The 19,465-nt window shown below is 38.1% G+C and overlaps 1 protein-coding gene across 1 annotated transcript in view; it reads left to right on the forward strand.

Moving 5' to 3' along the window:
- Window positions 1–455: 455 nt before the first annotated feature.
- The window catches only part of MGAT4D (MGAT4 family member D), a 34,730-nt gene continuing 15,720 nt past the window's right edge, over window positions 456–19,465 (forward strand). Inside the window, exons 1-6 of the mRNA XM_041412132.1 lie at window positions 456–585; window positions 10,747–10,908; window positions 12,971–13,111; window positions 14,808–14,941; window positions 17,156–17,202; window positions 18,996–19,109. Of these exons, the coding sequence (XP_041268066.1) occupies window positions 495–585; window positions 10,747–10,908; window positions 12,971–13,111; window positions 14,808–14,941; window positions 17,156–17,202; window positions 18,996–19,109 (689 nt within the window). The 5' untranslated portion in view covers window positions 456–494. The remainder of the gene's footprint in view (window positions 586–10,746; window positions 10,909–12,970; window positions 13,112–14,807; window positions 14,942–17,155; window positions 17,203–18,995; window positions 19,110–19,465) is intronic.

The raw sequence follows: 19,465 nt of genomic DNA on the forward strand, positions 1-19,465 counted from the left end.
CTGTTTGTAAAGACACATTCCTCTTATTCCTTTCAGTGTTGTGATTTCGGCTAAGCAGCACCTGCCTGAGTGCCGGTCCGAGACGTTCTTGTCGTGAACAGTCTATACTTGTCGCAGTCAAGAGTTTTTTCGGTGTGGGTCCGAGCTTCGGGAAAGCTGAGGGAAGGGAAGGGCTCTGCCAGGGGCTTCACAGCGGGAATTGGCGTGGGCACGAGGCTGGTGTCTCCCGAGGGAAAGCCGCGAGGCAGGAGGAACGGGTGTCCCCGCTGCACTTTGCGTGTCCCTACCGACGGGCACCCGCTCCTCGGGAAACGCCGATGTGCAGCGGGGGAGCTCGGCCGCCCCGCCCGGCGATTAGCGGGGCGGGACGTGGCCCTGCCCTTTGCGCAGGGGGGTAGGGGCAGGGTAGGGCAGCTCGGCACGAAGAGGCCCGGCCCGCGTTGCCCGGGCGGAGGCGGTGGCGGTGCGGGTCCTGCGGGCAGCGCCCGCGGGAGATGCGGCTGCGGCTCGGGCAGGTGCTGCCGGCGCTGTGCCTCGGCGCCGCCTTCCCCCTGCTGTGGTATGCGGTGTGGCAGGGGAGCCGAGGTGAGAGTGGGCGGCGGGGGTGCCCCGTCCCGTCCCGTCCCGTCTCGTCTGTCCGGGGCGCGAAGGGCGCGGTGGCACCTGCTGTGCCCCTCTGGCCGGGCCGTCGGGGCAGCGGGGCGCTGGCTCCCGCCTCGGTGCTCCAGCCCGGAGCCGCGCCCGACGGTACTAGGGGTAGTGGGGCCGCTCCGGCCGTCGTGCAGCTCCGTCCCGCTGTGCGGCGGCGAGCCCGGGCAGGGATGGTTGCGGCGGGGAGCGCGGCGGGTCGCCCCGTCCCCTCCCGGAGCTCCGGACCCGATCGGCTCTCCGGGCGTGCTGGGCAAATAAGGAACCTGTGTGGCGCCGGGGCTTGGCAGCGTGTAACCTTGGGCGTGCGGGTCTCGCCTGTTCCCCCGGGGTCGTGGTTTAACTGCACCCAGGCACAACCTTGGGAAATAGCTTACAGGATTGGATCCTTGGGCCATACTTGCCCTATTAAAAATACAACCCTGAATTTAAGAAACAATACATGTTTCGTTTTAACTTTTTTTGCTCTTTTTTTTTTTTTTCTCTTTTATTTTTTCAGCTCTTTTTTCTAACAAGTATCTTGCATTAAGATGGAAAGAAAAATCTAAACGTGATTGCTGTGGCTGTCACTTTTAAAGTGATTTTGATTTTATTGTTGGGGAGGATAAAGTGGCATTGTCCATCCTGTAATTGTATTTGTGCCTCATGTATCGTCACTTTTTCCTGTGCATATTTCCAGGTCCGGAATGCAGAGGAGAAAAAAAAAAAAAAAACCCCTGAATTTTTATATTTTATTTCTAAACTTTAAAATAATGCACTACTTTTTTAGTAGGTTATGTAGGTGGCACATGCCAAATAGATCCTCATAAAACCATGTCTAAGATTCTCTAAGCCAATGCAGGAAAGATAAAACTCATGGTATTTTCCAAAAAGAAATGAGAAGGTCTTTCCAAATGGTATCTCTGAAAGTTGCCGACATGGCTTGTTATGGGTGAAGGAGGTGGTTGGTTTGGGGTGAGGGAAAGAGAGTGGATCTTTGAGTGCTTCCTACAGACCTTTATAATAGGTTTGGTTTTATAGGTGCAGAAGAATTAAAATAAACCACTAAGTAATTTCTGGGGTGAACACAACTCCAGATAGCAGATGATTTGTTTATATTAATTATTCCTGTAACAAATAAAAGTGGTGGTAGAGATCTTGGCCCCACAATGGCATATTGAATAGAGTCAAGACAGTGCTGATCCTCCTGCCTTTTAGGTCAACTATGTAGTTGTTTACCTTACAACATTTTATGTTTCCTTCAGTGGCACTCCTGCAAGGAGTGGGGAAGGAAAAATGAGGAAAAATCTTAGGAGACTGAGATCCAAGAGAGGTCAGAATGAAAGAGTTCATCCAATCTGCAGTTACCATTGTGGTGTCTTGTGGTTCATGTTTTCAGACTCCTCATTACTGACATTACATTTTCATTTCACGTTCTTTTTGACGTTTCTCTGATGACATTCCATACTGGGCTGTTTTGCTTTGGGATTTTGTTTGTGTTTTGTTTGTTTGTTTTGGGCAAGTGGGATACCGTGTTATGGTATATGTGTTGTCTTAACTTCTCTTTCCACAGCTGGCTCCTCCTCCACAGAAAACTGAGTAACTAATTCCTCTCAGATGGTATAATTTTCCTAATTACTACTATTTGCACCTGTTTTGTAGCAAACTTTAGATCTTTGCATATGTGAATACGTAGTCTTTAGACTCTCTTAAGCTTGGTAAATCTCACAAATATGTAAATAAAATAGTTAATATTAGTAACTGAAGGAGAAAGTAGCAGTATGTGGTGAATGACTTTGTATTATATTTGTTTTACTAAAAATATAGTCTTTGCTCCCAAGGGGTGTTAGAAGACAAGCCATCTACCCATCCAGAAAACCTTAAGAACAGCCAGCCATAGGTAACAATAACAAAGGTTGTTACCTTTTTCTGCAGAGAGACAATTATTGGGAGCAAACCCACTAATGCTCTTTGTTGTCACAGGGTATTTGTTTAAGAAAATGGTTTAAAATTAATATTTTGCTCTGAAAACAGGCAGATATCTCTGCTTAGATGTTGTTCAACCTCTGTTTTTTTCCTTCTGCTCTGCTGAATTTGCTCTCAATTGTCATGCTTAGAGCACTATAGGAATTTCCACTTTTGGTGCCTCTCAAACTGCAATGTGTATTTTCTAAGTGCACATTGATTAATGAGCTCTACATTCTCATAGTTGCAGTTTTTATTATATTAAAGCTGTAGGGGTTTTTCCTCCCCTTATATAGGGGCAAGTCAAGATAGGAGCGAGTCAAGAATTATGTATATATTATGGTTATAGGCTTTGCAGATAATTTTTTTCTGTTACCGGAATCCCCTCCATCAGGTACCCATTTTGTTTTAACTAGTTGTTCTTCATACCAGAGCTACATGTAGAAAGAATTGCTTTACTCTACACAATGTGGGTGGTATAAATGCAATATATAAATGCATATAACACTTATATAACACTTGGAGGACAGAGGAAATGTTTAATTTACCTAAGCTTTGCTTTATCATGACTCTTATTGCCAGAGATTCTGTTATCAAGGTCATTTATTCTGCAAAGCAGGATGCCATTTTCACTTAGCCCACCAGTTACTGTGAGTACTGTTGCAGCTTGTCAGCCCCCATCTCTTTCCCTCATTTGTCAAATGTTTTCTGGCTCATTTTCTTTCATACATTTGTTAAATCTCCCCTAAATTTTTTAACCTCTCTGCTCTGCCCATTGAAATGTTTAGGCTGCTCTTGATTTTTTGACTACAGTCTATCACACTAAGCAGTGTAGACTACTATTGCTGTGTAGTCTGCAGTATTCCCTCAGGTTTCTGTCTAGTTAATAGTTTCTTGGAAAGCAGTGATTTTGGGATAGTAAATAAGCTTTGTAAAACCAAGCTCAAGACTAGTGGCTTTAAGTACTTTTATAATATAAAAATATGTAAAATATTCTTCAGTTTGTCTGCAGTCTCAGAGCTTTTCAGCCCTTGAATATTATAAGTTTGAATCAGATATTGGCTCTGTCCCACTTTCTGTGCAAATAAAAATCAGTACCTTAAGTCACCTTTAAGCTAAAGTGACCTTTAAACACCTTATAATAAACTCTCTTGAGAGAGTTGGAATGTATTTGAGTTGGAATGTATTTACTGTCAAGACAGCAGTAATAATTGGCTCTTTGGTGCTGATTATTATGTGCAGGCTCAGTATTGACTTGGAGTTGTGAGACTAAAATCAAGTACACGTAACTCACACTGGCATAGCAGGGAAGATGCTACTCGCTCATTCACTTAAAAATAAAAGATCAGAATCTATCACATTCACTAGACTTCAGTTATTGTGGATAATGCTGTGTATATTTTAACTATGGTTAGAAAGATGTTTTTATCGTCACTTTTTCCATTGCTTTATAAAATAAGCAAAGGTTTCATACTAAATATGCTGATATTTTTGTGGCCAGAAAAAAAAAAAATAAAGATATTAAAATAGTTGTGGAGACAACTGGTAATGACCATATCTTCAGCAAAAGCAAATGCTGTGTCTAAAGTAGTGTGATGATTTCTTAAGCATTCACACGAGTGCTTGTGAATACAGGCTGCTATTAGTGAGCAGTCAGCTGGGCTGCTGCAGCAATTCCTTTTCCATGTCCTACATGGCTTTGCTGTGAACTTCTTGGTCCCTCCCCAGGCCCCAAGCCAAACCTGTCTGAAGCAAACAATTTGTATCTGAGCATAGGAAAGGCTGTTGTTAGGATGATGCAGAGGTTTCTGCTTGTGAAACTGAGTTACAATTCACTTGTTAATTCACCTGACCAAAATTGTCTGCTCTCACAAAAATGCTCTTCATATGGGTTTGGAGTTCTGAGAAATAGCATACAACTTACAGTATACATAGTGCTTTTCTCACACAGTTTTAGCTATTGTTTTCCATGTAAATACTAATCCATTAAAAAAATCACCCATATATAAAAACAGTAAAGTAAATGTAAGGAGGCAGTAATTTTTTTGACACTTGAAAAACAGAAGGCAAAACCATATTATAACCCATTATGAACTTACATAAAGTTTCTTCAGAGGAAATAGTATTCCTGAATAAAAAGAAATTTTGGTGTCTATGCTGGATAACAGTGACATTTTTGTAAGTCACAGCAATGAGGTAAATCAGATCATCTGTTTTGGCAGTGCTTCTTCATGTTGCTCTCAAGGGTTGCAAGATTAAATCTCTTTGAATTGGTTTGTAACATGTTGCTGCCCTCTTTACCTAAATTTGTGGGATACTTTGTCCAAGAAAATTAAAAGTAATCTTTGCCTGGAAGTTAGGAGAAATTGATGCTGAAATATGATGTCACAAGGATCTAGGCATATACACATTGTGTCAAACATTGTGAAACCTGACGTTCTTTAGTTATTCCTTTGAGGTGGGATCAACTATTACATTCACAGAAGTGTCTGTAATGATCATAATTTTTTTAAAAAATCTGCATTTTGAATTTGCTGCACAAATTTGGGGGGGAGGAGTGTATTTCCAGTAATCTTCTGCCTATGGTGTTATGCTTTGTTTCAGCTGTGCAGCCAAGTGCAGGTCCCCAGGAGATTCTGCCATTTGTGATGGAGTTCTTTGCAGGTTTCCTCTCTAGTCCCAACTGGCATACTCTGACTCAAAGGTTCAATAAAATAGTGGCAAATTGACAGATTTGATAAGGAAGTCTTGAATTACACTGCTCTCACTTCAGATCACCCAATACAGCTTATCCAGATTTCTGAACATGCAGAAGCCCATCTTCCTGTCTTCTCTAGGACTGCTAGGCTGTGTTTAACCACCACTTTTCCTAGCTGTCCCAGCTGACTGGTAGGCTACATCTTCCCTTCACGTGTACATTTCCTTCCAGTGACACTGAAAGCAAAGAAAGGTTATTGCACTTTCAGGTTTTGCCTCAACATGTACTTGGGATGTGGCTGAAATGCACAGTGCGATAAGGAAAGAGTTTTTCAGTCCATCAGTTGCTTACTCGGTTTCTTTGTGCAGTTCTGCATTTGGCATTTTAAAAACCCTCCAACATATAACAGCCTCAAAGGGTCGAGTTAAAGCTCAGTATTTACTGATCCAAAATTTTGTATCAAAATTCATATCCAAAACTTAGAAAAGCTGTGTAGTTTTACTGGCTTCAACACGTGCAATTTATTGAATAAATATTCTGCTGCTTCTTACTGATACTTCAGGCATGACTGTGCCTAAAGAGTAGAGAAACTTAGCCATAAATCTTGTGGCACAAAAGGAGGCCAGTTATTGTTGGGTTTTGTAAAGAAAGAGATAAGGGAGCATTTCAGACCTCTCTTTGCTGTACAGTGTCTCGTCATAACCTTAGACAAGTGTAACCATATGACCTTCTGCTTTCCTAGTGTTGTACACTGAGTCTTGAGTAACAGAGTTTTGTCTAGAAATACCTTAGTCAGTGGCTAGACATTTAACTACATGTGTGTATAATTTGGTGGTTGTTGCTACCTCAGGAAGAAAAGTAAAATATTTAAATATTTAAAATACCAACCAGAACAAAGCAATAGCAATTGCTTGAAGTGATTGAGTACTACCTTAAAACAAAAGTATACCAATTACGACCAAACACTATACAATATCCATTCCATTTCTATACTTTTTCATTCATTTTAATAATATTGCTTTCCTATATGGTGATGTTCTGGCTGAATTTTTTAAGATCACTTTTCACTACATTGTAATATAGGAAAAGACTTGAATCTAAAATGAGGATTGTTTGCCAACATTTAAGAAAATATTATTAGAGCTTGAGTTGTATTTTCTTTGAAACAAGTTTGCTTGTCTATTTTCAGTTACAGTATGTAAATTGTTGGGTAAAAGTATTCTGTGCCATACTCAAGACTGAGCCCGTGTTCATTAGACAAGATTGTGAGTTTTTAAAATCCACTTATTAACTTTGATCTGCCTTTAACTCTGTAAGGTGTGTGTTTGTTTTAATATTGAAAGTATTCTGATCCTCTTCCCAATATGGCCTGTATGGGAATAGAGGAACCCTCTCTCCCCTGCTCCAAGATGCTGGCACAGTGCTTTTCTTTGATGTCCCTGGGTTAATGCAAAGTCCCTCTACTGCCTTGTAACTCCTGATGTGGACACTGTCAATGCCAAGTAGATGTCTCTAACATTTTGGAAGACACAAATAATACTGTGCTGTAAGACTCTAAACAATATAGTTAAAGGTAATGCACATTGTTGAATTTAAGTGTTTGCCTAAGAACTTGCTGTTCTGACCTGAGACAGAGGCATTGTTTGGGGATTTTTTTTTTCCTTCCTTACTCAGAGAGCACAAGACCTGAGCATGCAAAGCATGTAACAAGATTCAGAAAGATATCTCATATTGGATCAATTATGGAGAGATAATAAACTGCCAGTTATTAGTGCAATGCATGCCTCAGTGGTTTATTATGCCTCATTAACCTGAACAGTGAGCAGTGGTTCCAGGCACAGAGTATGACAAGATCTTTTGCAGTTAGTGTGCTTATATAGTTTTCTTTTAAGGAGGCCATTAACCAAATTTCAGTTTCTAAAAGAAAAAAGTCTTTGGGTATGATAAGCAGTTTAGCTTGTAATCAAGAAATAGGAACAAGATTCACTGCTAGACTTTGAAGTGTTTTCTTCCCTCCCTTCTGCCACTCCAAATTCTCCTTATATTTTCTTTTCTGTTTGAGTGCTAGGAGGAGATAGTGATGAATTGTTCCACAGCTCTTAGATATTGCCAGAAGTCGTTAATGAGACTGAAGCATTTATGATCGTACAGGAAGTATGTATGTATGGAGCTAAGGGAAATAATCAGTTGGCTTTGAGAATGAGTATTTGCTTTAGAGATTGGTATTGTTTCTAAACAGTTTCAATATGCAGTGCAGAAAGTTTTATATATATAAAATGTATCCATTAGGAGATAACAGAAGAGAGCATTTAAAACCATTTTATATGTTGCTGCCTTAGAATTACAGTATCCATAGGTATGTATGCCAATGTGTAGTTAAAAGTCAGAGGAAAGCTACAGTAGAGCTGAAAATTCACTGCAAAAGCTTTTGAGTGCCATCACTGTGTCTGGGAGGTGGCTGGGTCTTTTTTTGCTCCCATGGCTTGTGGCTAGGGTAGTCCCATTGACTTTTCTTAGAAGGGAAATTCAGTGAACCACTCTAAGCCCATCAGAGAGACTAATTCTCCACTCACCAAAGGGAGAAGTCTTTACATAGAATCCCAGAATATGCTTAGATGGAAGGGACACACAAGGATAATTGAGTCCAACTCCTGGCCTTGCACATAGTCACACCATGTTCCTGAGAGAGTTGTTCAAAATTTTCTTGAACTCTGTCAGGCTTGGTGATGGGACCACTGGACTGGGAAGCCTGTTCCAGTGCCCAACCACCCTTTGGGTGAAGAACCTTTTCCTGATACCCAACCTAAACCTCCCCTGACACAACTTCATGCAATTTCCTTGGGTCCTGTCACCAGTCACCACAGAGAAGAGATCAGTGCCTGCCCCTCCACTGCTCCTCCACTCCCCCTCACAAGGAAGCTGTCAACCACAATGAGGTCTCTCCTCAGTCTTCTCAGGCTGAAATGCCCTGTGTCTTTCTAAGCAATCTATTGCAAGCAGCTGTTTTAGTTCTCTGTGGATCATTAGATGCTGAAAGAACATTTTCCACACACACACACGGCTCATTCACACAAGTCCTTTTAAACTCAATGACTGTTGAAATATTTTGGGTGTTTAGCTTAATAATGCTTTCTAAATACACATTTTTAACAAAAGTTTTAGTAATAGTCAATGTTGCTTATTTACCTGTGCTCTAGTAAAGTTTAGAACATTTCATGTTCTATTTCAAACTATATATTTTTATAATAAATTAATTCTTTACCGAGGGTGAGTGAATATTATGTTCCTTGTGTCAAACCCTTGCTTCCTGAGCCATCAAAAACAAATGAGATAAGTGATTACTAAGAATCATGTTCTGCTGACTCAAGAGAGGGTTCAATTCTGAAAGACTTAAAAATGTAGTTTCCCTCTTCTATTTCTGAAGAAATAGATAAGGCTGATTACAAATACCAGCTTCTTTGGCTGCACTCAATGATAGTTGAGTGTTGATATTTTATTTCCAAGAGGCACCTGTGACACTTTGGTAGGCTCATCTGTAAATAAGCAAATACAACTGCCATTACTTGGTGCTTGCCAAAATGTCAGCCCAGAGGTGACACTGGTCATTTTGAGTCACAGTGACAATGCACAGCTGAGAGAACTATGAAGAGAGGGACTATGATGTTATAATTTGTCTGCAATTTCTTTACTAATTCCTTCCATAAATTGGAATTTAAAGAAAAACTCATGTCCATTATTGTATATTTAGCTTATAGTTCTAGATTTGTCTAGGAAATGCAAGATAAATTTCCACCATGTTTACGTCTCTTGATGTTCTATCTGGAATCACTTTCTTGCTATGAAAATGGTGCCATGATTATCTGTTAGTCATCTAAATCAGCTTAAACCTGTTGTTTTCATTTTATTCATATACATTCTAAAGGAAAAAAACCCTAAAGATTGGATTGTGCCATTGGAAACACAGCTACAAAAGAAAAGCATAAACAAAAAAGTATATTCATACATGGTATCTGATGAAAGGGATCTTCCTTAGGTATGCTAAAAAATTTAGCCTGTTTGGGATTCTAGCTCTGTGGCTTGATGCCTTGTGACAGATTTTTAAATTTGAAATCTTTTAAAATCTATTTTATCTATTTTATATTGTTTAAAGATAGACTCTTCATCTGTTTTGACCTACCATATTTTTTTTAATTTATTCTCTGATTTTCTTAGGGAAGCCTACTTCAATCAAGTAGAAGTGTCTTGTTGCATGCTGTCTTGCAGCTGAAATAATCCAGATTTCCCCTTCCTTCAGCAATGCTAAATTTATTTTCATAGCTCCATAGTGTAAAATACTCATGTATACAAATGCCTTTCTTGTAAGTCAAAACATTTTTAAGAGTGTCAGAAATTTTCGGAAGCATTCATTTAATGAGATTTTATTAAACATACTTTAAAATTTTAATGAGGTAAATAATTAGAATACACATCACATGTTTACTTCTTTTTTTCTAACAACTTTGTTCCTAGATGTTTTAAACTTCAGTCTTTCAATCACACATTTATTGATTAAATTAAGGACTTGTGTTTAATGCAGATAAAACCCCCTGTTTATCCAAAATACCAACTAATTCCAGTTTGAAACACCTCTGCAAATCCTCACAAATTTGCATTACCTCTGTATTTTGCTCGTAGTGTATTTTACAGGTGAGAATCCCTGGGAATTTACTTTTCCAGAGAGACAACGGTGGGTCCTAGAAAATGAGAGCTGCCACAGATAAAATGTAGCACAGCCTACAAATAGAATGGGATAATATGTTATCTAAATAACAGCATTTAACTAGGAAAAAACCAAACCAAACCAACTAAACCACAACAAAAGCAATAAAAGAAGCAGCATTATAAAACATTTTAAAATGAGGCAGAAGTCCACTTTTACATTTTTTACTCTCTTTTGCAACGGGGTGATGTTATTGAAGTATTGCTTTATATTAACTGTCTTCAGTAATAGTTCTTAACATACTCATAGGTGAAGACTGAATGCTTTGTAAACTCATAGATGAAGACTGTAACTCATAGATGAAAACTGAATATTTTTACAACCTCTGTTTTATTCTTAATAGTGTTTGAAACACAAGACAAGCCATTACATAATTGTACTTTTCAGTGTGAAAAGGGTCATCGCGATTTGTTATTTGGTGAAGAAAGGAGCAACTTCCCCTGCAACTCACAGTCTTTCACTGACTTTTTCCTTATTATGGATTTTGTATTCTTGGTTTTGTCTTCAATTTACCTTTACCCAGGTGTGCTCCCTAAACTCTACCTTCTTAATACTCTTCCAGACTACTTCTTATCCAGAATGAACTTTATTATTGTTTATGCACTTTGGTGATGTGATCTTCTGGACTATCTACTATTCTTGAGATTCATTCCATCACAAATCACCTTTTAGAAAATAAATTATGTTCTTATTGCAGGAAATGACTTAGATATGTACCAACTCCACTTGCTGGAACTTCAGCAAAGACTGTTGTATGCTGACAAGGAAAATAAAAAAAGATCACACGAACTGAGCAGTGCCCTAGATGAAATTAAACATATAGTTGCAACAAGAATGAACATGACAAAAAATCACACAGGTGTGTAAGAGTTTTCTCTAGTTTTTGTTTTGTTGTTTTATTGTTTTGTTTTTTTTTTTTTTTTCTTAGGACACCAACATATAAATTTTAGTGCTCTGGCTTCTTCCCATTGTTTAATAGAACTTTTTAGTTACCTTGCCTTACAGACTGTTGTACATCTCTGTCTGTCTGTACGCTCTAGTTACATGCAATAGATTGACAGTTCGAATTTGTAACCTAAAATAAATTTTATAGTTATGCAGGATCTGTCTTCCTCTCTGTTGAGACTGGCAGAGCTTCTTTCCTGGAGAGAGAAGGGAAACTAGAAGAGGCATCTCTGTGCTAGAGGCATTTCACAGTATCCCCCAACTTCAGAAAAGAGTCTGGATGTGACTGAAAACTACCATTTAACAATCCTTATTTTCATTCAGTACAACAGGCTGATAATCAGACTAAAATGGGGAATTAACGAGGACTGTTACAGGGGAGGAAAGAACAAGGTGCATTTTTTCTCTGTATAGTCAGAGTTGTTTCTTCTCCTGTTCTCCCCTGCCAGTTTTTTGTCTGTTTATCTGATAATAATTCATTGGGACTGTTCAGAACTTTATAAACAAAGGGCTGAGCATTGGCAGGGTGGTGGCCTTAGGAGCTGTCAGCCCCCAGTAACCCCACATACTGTGGGCAAACAGTTACTGCCTAATGCACAAAATTGCAGTAAAGGGGAGTGCAAGTTCCCCTTGCCTCTGCTTTTGGTTCTTATTAGAGCCAGCTAAATTTCAGAAAGTATTAAATCTGTCAGTTCACAGGATTTAAGGCAGAAATTTCTTAAAATTGCTGAATAATTTTCCTTTTATTTTTACTTACCCTTCTGCTTCCCATTCCAGCCATGTTTTATTATATAACCAAAATTGAAAGGTTTATTGTAGTCAATGGAACTAAACTCCCTTGCCCAATATTTGATAGGTACTACTTCCAAATTAAGAAGGAGAGTCTTTGAAAAGTTGTGAAGATGGTTTCTATGCAGCAAAATTCCAGTATATCTAATGGCTTAACAGTGTGGAAGGACTTGTGAGTCTCTCTCTCTCATACACAAATGTCTGGGCAGATATAAATGTGGTTGCTTCAGGGTTTTTTAAAGTATTTTGTGTAAGGTAGGAAATCTCTTTTTAGAACTAATTTTCAGTGGGAGTACCTTTTGGGAGTTGAAAAACTTAAAATATTGCCCATTCAGTAAGCCTGTGCTTTTCTTAATCTAAGCTGAGTGAATAAAGCTGATGATGGTTTTTGTGATACACGTATGTAACTTTGAAGGGTGGTAAATTTTGGGAGTTATTTTAGATTAATTTATTGGGAAAAGCAACTTTCCATCCCAGTCAATAAACATTTTGTTGGTTTCATGTTTATTTTAAAGTAGTAAAGAAAAATAAAATCCCTACTTTTCTCTTAACTGCTGTAGCCTTTTGTTTCTTGAATAGTTTTTAAAGGCCTGTATGTGGTCATTCTTTTTACCACAGGACATTTGATAAACTGAGAAATTTTGCTTGATCTGTAAAAAGCACCATATGTTAGTTTTTGGGGAAAGCATTTATGTTTATTAAGTAGTTAAGAAAGTTATAAATCAGAATGTGTTTCTTTTCATTTACAAATTGTTTGCCAACCATGTTAAAAAAAAAAAAAAAAACAACCAACCAAACAGTTTTTTACTGCTGCCTTTAAAATAACTACTTACTGTGTTTTAAGATGACTCAGTATTGCAAGTGTGCAGGCATGGGGAAATACGGATGGTGTCCCACTATGTTCAAGCTTGGAGCTCTGCACCACCATCTGAGTAGGAAGGAGTTGTACTGGGAAATTCTCAATTTAATATAATGTCATATATATTATGACATTAATCATAATCTGAGAAGCAGCATTATAAAACATTTCTGAGGAATGTTTTAATGATTTCTGATGGATAGTTCTGATTGAATAACCTTGTGTGTGGTAATCTGCCAGTGTTCAGTTGAGCAAAACAGGTGAAGAAATAGGCTTCTCTTCTTGCTTTTTAATTTATGTGGATCTGTGTGTTTGTTGTGTCTTTAAGGTGATTTAAAGTGGAAAGAGTTAAACCTCCCCAGAAAACTCCCCATGCATCTTACAAATATCTACTACTATCTCCCTCACCTTCGAAAATATGAAGATGCAATTTTCCCAAATGTTATTTTTGGGCAACAGAGAACTGGAGGTAGGAAATCAAGTTTGGCTTCTCTTTGCTATATGTTTGTATTTTTTATTGATTTCTAGCAATGAAGCATACTCAAAAGTTTGGAATAGATTTTCTCCCTTAACTTTCTAATGTTGCCAAGCTGAATGAATTTTAATAGCAATAGCAAAAGTGCTTTTAAAATGCCCACCCCTATTTCAAGTCTTTATCTCAAAGTACTCTGAAAACCCCTTGAAACAGCAATAAAATAATCTTAATTGAAAAACAAGTTTGTTTTTTTAAAGCATATGTTCATATAGCTAAGATGCAGTAGCTGACATTTTTTCCCCACAAAATTAGTATGGATGAGGAAGCCAAGGCAAATTTGCAATGCATTCAGTCTGCCAATGTGAGAAGCAAAGGGAAAGGTGATGTGATAATTTAAAGAATATTAATATATCTTCAATGTAGCTTTTTCATCCACATGACAAATCAGCTGGCACCTGTAGAAATCATAATGAATTCCAGTGAACTATAATACAAATTTTAAATGCATTGTCCTAACTGTCATGTGACAGGTAAAAGGAACATGCAGAAATAATAAACAAAGAAGAAACTAGTCAACCATTTTGCTGAGTTTTGTATTTTGTTGAAATTTTTACTTTTCTCTAGGGTGATTTTATATGAAGAAACATTGGCAGTGTTTTTGATTTAACTTAAAAAAAACCCCAAATCCTGGGCCATGCTCATGACAATGGATAACTTTCTACAGACTACTTATTAGTAGGTGTAGTTGTAGTAATGTGATCTAGTGTTGGAATTCTCACTGGAGTGCCCATAGATCAGTGTCACTAATAAAAAAATACTCTATGTTTAACCTGCTTTTATTTGTACAGAAAAATCACAATAGCAAGACTGCAGTTTAATAAGTACAGGCTGACCTTCAGTGTATAAAATGAAACAAACCCCAATGGTTTAATGGGATATTGCTGGGAAAGGAACATTGGCACTTTGGTTTTTGAGCTGACACTGGCATGGAAGTTAAAGTCAGAAGGAAGTCACTAACTGCACCTACTGTTTTATTTCAAACTGTTGTTTCCTCAGTAGCCTTCTGGGATTTTGGTGAATAGAAACCATCTGCAAGGACTAAGATTGCACAGGTGTACTGAGCTGTTTGGCTGCTGATTTAAGTAATGCCCATACTAATGGAAAAAGAGACATCCTGCTTATGATCTGATGATGTGACACAGCATAGGTTTGCTACTAGTGGAGTCCTTGCCAGAGACACTTTCAGTTCCTTTCTTTTTAATAACAATAACATCTTAGTTCTTTTTTTCTTATTGATGCTATGAAAACCATTGATACATATCAATTAAACTGCTCAGAAGGATTTTTGAATTGGATTCCTTTCTGAAATACACAGCATTCACTTCCTATGAGAACCTGCTCACTAGAGCAGTGCAATATTCACTTTTGAATCTCAGTAGCAAACACCTACGTGTTTGCCAGAGGCAGGGGTATCTCCAAGTTCTCAAGTGTTTGTAACACAGACACTTTAGGTGTCTCTAAACTAAACATAGCTGGAGGTATCTCCCCTCCCAGGCAGTAGTGCAAATGCTGTCACAGTGCTAAGGAAATACTAACTGTCTCCAAGTTTCATGGTCACATCAAATCAAAATTAAAATGTGATTTCAATTTCCCTTTAAGTTACATGGCTTGAGGCATTCTCTCTTTGCAGTCTCCCTAGTGATGGGTATTCCTACAGTGAAAAGGGAAAAACAAAATTACCTGATTGATACGTTGCGTTCCCTACTGTACCAACTATCTGAAGAACAAAAGAAGGACTGCATAATAATAATCTTTATAGCAGAGGTAAGTGTGCATGGAAAGATGCAGGATGCTGATAAGAAAACATGAAGATTTATGTCTCAATGTAATAGTGCAAAATACTGTTGCAATACAGTGCAAATACTATTTGCACTATACTATTTGTAAATACTATTTGCACTATTTGCAATAGTACTAGCAAAATACTAGCTTGGCCTTTGGGAGGGATTTCTTCAGGACTGGAGGAGATGGTGAGCAGTTAGTGTTCATATGTGGAAAAAGAGCCTCAGTGTTCATATGTGGAAAAAAAACCCTGCTATGCAGATGATCTAAGGGTAAAAATTCTTATTACATTTACCAACACAGTCCTTGATCTGAGGGATCAGATTTTCCATCAAAACCATATGAACTCATTATTCGTCTTTGAAAGTAAGGTTTTCTGCTTCCAGAATGAAATGTAAGTCCTCCACAGAAAAGTGCCTTAGAACCTGAAGAAAGTAAACTTAGTGTAACAAATATTCAAATTATATATCTTCTGGTTTGATAGCATGTATCTTGCAAAGTATCTTCACATATTGGAGCCTTCCGCATGTGTTTTGGCATTTCCCATGCCAAAGAAAACTGTTCAGAGCCTTGAGCCTGTTTGGGAAAGTAAACAGTGCTCAAGGTAAGATATTAAAGATAAATGTTTTTTTTTCCTCACTCAAAAATACATTGATTACATCAGAAAAAAAAAAAAAATAAAGAAAGAAAAAAAAAAGCTGCAGAAAGGAATTAGCTAGTAATAGCTTCTAGCAGGTAAAATGACTGTGCAATTATTCAGAATTCATATTTATTCTTCTATGTTCTTCCATAGGCAGCATTAAATTAATGCAGGTATTCATTAACAGTTACAGTTTGCTATTTTTTATTATTTAGTCATCACTTTTGCTGGTGTAAAAGTGTCAAACAGTTCACTTTAATTTTGGCCATGACTTCCAGTTTTCTGTTTGGATCACAATGATGAGTACAGAGGACCAATTTTATTGGCTGTACTTCCTCTTCAGCATAGTTTTTAGGAGCTGAACTTACTTTGCAGTTCGTATTTCACAGTGAAGAGCCCTGGCAGTGAAGATCTTTGCCTGGCTGCCATTGAGGTAAACTTCTTATTACAGGGCTTCAGAGGATTCTGTGAGTTTTTAAGGGTTGACTTTTGAATAGTTTCCTGCTGTGGAGAGTCCTTATGTGACGCTTTGAACAAACAGGAGCTGTGGTTTTAGTAATAGTCCATATCAGCCAATTTAGGATTAAACTGCCATTGTAAGACCTACTCTCCCTTTTCTCCCAACTCAAAAGTCATGTTCTCACAGCTTCCATTTTTTCAGCCATGCAATAAATTGGAGCAGATATCCATGCTGATCTGATGAGAGGTGATAAGAAATTTTATTATGGGAGAAGGACAGGTGTGTTCACTGGTCATGAATCCACGCCTTCCTTTTTCCCACAAAGTTTTAAAAGATCAAGGTGAATGTTTACATCATGGGTTAAGGTTGAGTAACTTATTGACTGAGAGTGAGTTTTAAGTTCTGGGTATTTTTTTTCTTACCACAGTTCTGTATTTCAGTTTTATTTTACTTACCATATATTGAACAATTTGTTTATTTAAAGAAAAAATCTGAACTTCTAAGACAGTTATTGTGTTGTTTTAGAAATAAAACTTTGCACTCTAAATGTAGTTAACAGATATGTTTGGCATAATAACATTGTTACTTTTATGAAACAGCAGTAATGAAGGTCTTCAAAATTTCCAAACTTAGAGCTGTAAGTTTGTTACATTAGGAAGAAATTAAAAAAAAAAAATTAAGTATTGCTGGCTTTAGAATATTTTGCTTAGGTGATTTTTCTCATCAGCCTTAGGCCTCTTTTGTGATTTTTGAATTATTAACCCAAACCAGCTTTTATTACTGATAGTTATATGGCTGTGCTTTACTGGCATAGCAAAACAGAATTTTAGCCAGAAAATAGCTTGGTCTTCTGCAAAAGCAGTGAAAAACAAAGTGCCAGAAATGGCAGCTGGAGATACTTGGAAGCAAAAGTGAACAATATTGAAAGTTTAGTTGGCTTGAAAAGCCCATACTGTTCCTTACTAGAAATGCTGCTGTAACATACCACATTTGTTTGGAAGGAAAACAAATTGTTTGCGTATACATAATCCCTACAAAGTGTTGTTTAATACAAAAATGAGAGACTTTTAATGAAACCCTCCCTTCTTTTCTTTAGGTGGATGAAGAGTATGTTAAGAGTGTTGCAGAAAGTGTTAAAACCAGGTAAGTCCTACACTCAACCACCAGTGTGAACATATTTGAAGCTTTTATGGAAAGAACTAGAACATTTCAACGCTGAAATGGAACTGAGGCAAAGGTGCACTCTCTATATGTGCCATAACACACTCTGAAATTGAGAACAGAAGTATGTATATCAATTAATTTTTCATTTCTTATTTGATAAATATGCTTTAACTAACCAGTCAAGGTCTCACCTTAAATCTCTGATAAATATTTACTTGAGCCTAAGTCTTTTTCCGACGAAATTAATGATGCAATTTATGCACCTGAGGTTGCATATATGAGGTCCCCACTGACTACACAACCCTGTAGTATAATCTGACATCTGTCATAGAACCACAGAATTCCTTAGGTTGGAAAAGCCCTGTAAGATCAATAGAGTTCAAACATTAGCCCAGCACTGCCACCACTAAACTATGTCCCCATGTGCCATAACACAGCCATGTCTTCCCAGGTGTCTTTGTTTCCATTTTTTTTACTATTTTTCAGGAAGGCAATAGATTTGGGACAGCGATGGGATTACATTTATAATCTTAAATGCTACTACATGATGGGAAACATGAGATAGGTAGTCTTTTCCTTGCCAAAGTAACCCTAGAGATGTCAAATGGAAGCTTGGTTCCCACTGCAGTTCTGCTTGATCTTATCTTCCTTGAACAAGGTCCCTGGAGGAATTGGCCTTTTCTTCCACATTTGAGGGTTTCTGCATATCCTCCTTCACTCAAGGGTTTCCCACATTGTGTTTTGTGTGTGGGTTTCCCCCAGAAGACTCATACTGAGGCTGTTAGCTAAGTAATATTCATCATTTCCTGCCTTCAGAGGATTTAGCTCAGCTGGGAGGACAAGGGGACAAGGGGAAGAGGCACTGCCAGGGTAAAATACCTACAGCAATTTAAACACTTGGTGAATTTTAATTACTGCTTTATGGTTTTTGAAAAAAATTACTGCAGAGTATTTGCTTTTTCAGGGCTACACAGTCAGATTGATATTTTTTTCCCATAATGCTGGTATTCTGATGTGTTTAATTTTTAGTGTTATCTTTTGTTTACTAATCATAGGAAATGGGAAACTCAGTTTTGGAACCACTACTCTACCACTACTCTGTTTTGTGTTTGGGTTTTAAAATTATGCAATTTATGGACCTGAGGCCTGATTGTTTGTTTTTGTTGGGTTGGTGGTTTTTTTGTTTAGATTTTTTGATTGGTTGTTTTGTGGGTTTTGGAGGAAAGGGAGATTTGGCTTCCAAGTTTGGCTCCCAAAATATGTTACACATTTTTTCAATCTCTTTTTAAATGGAAAATTTAATTATTGGAGCAGAGACTAGACCCAGACTCCCCATTTTAAATTCCTGCTGTGGGACAGTATAATTTTGCTTAGAAAGTAGAATTAGAGTTGGAGCAATGGTAAGGAAACTGGACCTCTCATGCAAGAACAACAGTTGTGTGTTGTTCTAGGTAGTGTGTTTGGTTGTTAATTACTGCTGCATTTTGGCAACTATCTCTGGATTGTTAGTAAACATCTACAGCTGCAGGAGGGGCAGGATTTCTGAGACACACTTCTCTCCAGTGTTTTCTGAGACTTGGAAGAGTTCCTGACCTGTCTGTTCTGATGGTTGTTAAAGGCCCCTTCTTGGTTCCAAGTTTGCAGTCAGTTTCTTCGCTGGAGTGGTGAATTCCACTTCTGGAGGAGCAGACCTAACTTTGGGGAGCTGCTCTCTTTGGTTGCCCTCAAAAGTCTTTCTGAGGAACAAGGTCTCACTAGAATTCTCTTCCCAGCTTCCCTAGAGAAGTCCAGTCTGGAGTACTAGAGGTTATTTCTCCTCCTGCTTCCTATTACCCAGATCTTTCCAACCTGAAGAAAACACTTGGAGATTCTGAGGACCGAGTAAGGTAAGAATGCTGTATAAAACCTAAGATCCTTTGCTAAGAGTGTAAAATGGAAAATTCAGAAAAAGTCAGCATTGTTTGAACTGATAATATCTTTGTGTTTCAGAGCTAAAGGACCTCATTTGTACTTGCAAAAAAAAAATTTAAAGGGGATCTTGAGAAATGCTATGCTGCACATCAGCTTCAGGGTGGAGAGCCAAGGCTTCTCCTTTAGGTCTTGACTCTAGGCATCCAACAGGTGTTAAACCAGATGGATAATGCCAACAAGTAATAGGTTATATGATCTGTCATAAAGGAAAAAATAGAAAAATTTTTAATGTAACTGATGAGGGAGAGTCTCTGTGAGCACACAGCCAATG

This window comes from Onychostruthus taczanowskii, unplaced genomic scaffold, assembly GCF_017590055.1.
Source record: "Onychostruthus taczanowskii isolate IOZ18803 unplaced genomic scaffold, ASM1759005v1 scaffold38, whole genome shotgun sequence".
Lineage (NCBI taxonomy): Eukaryota > Metazoa > Chordata > Aves > Passeriformes > Passeridae > Onychostruthus > Onychostruthus taczanowskii.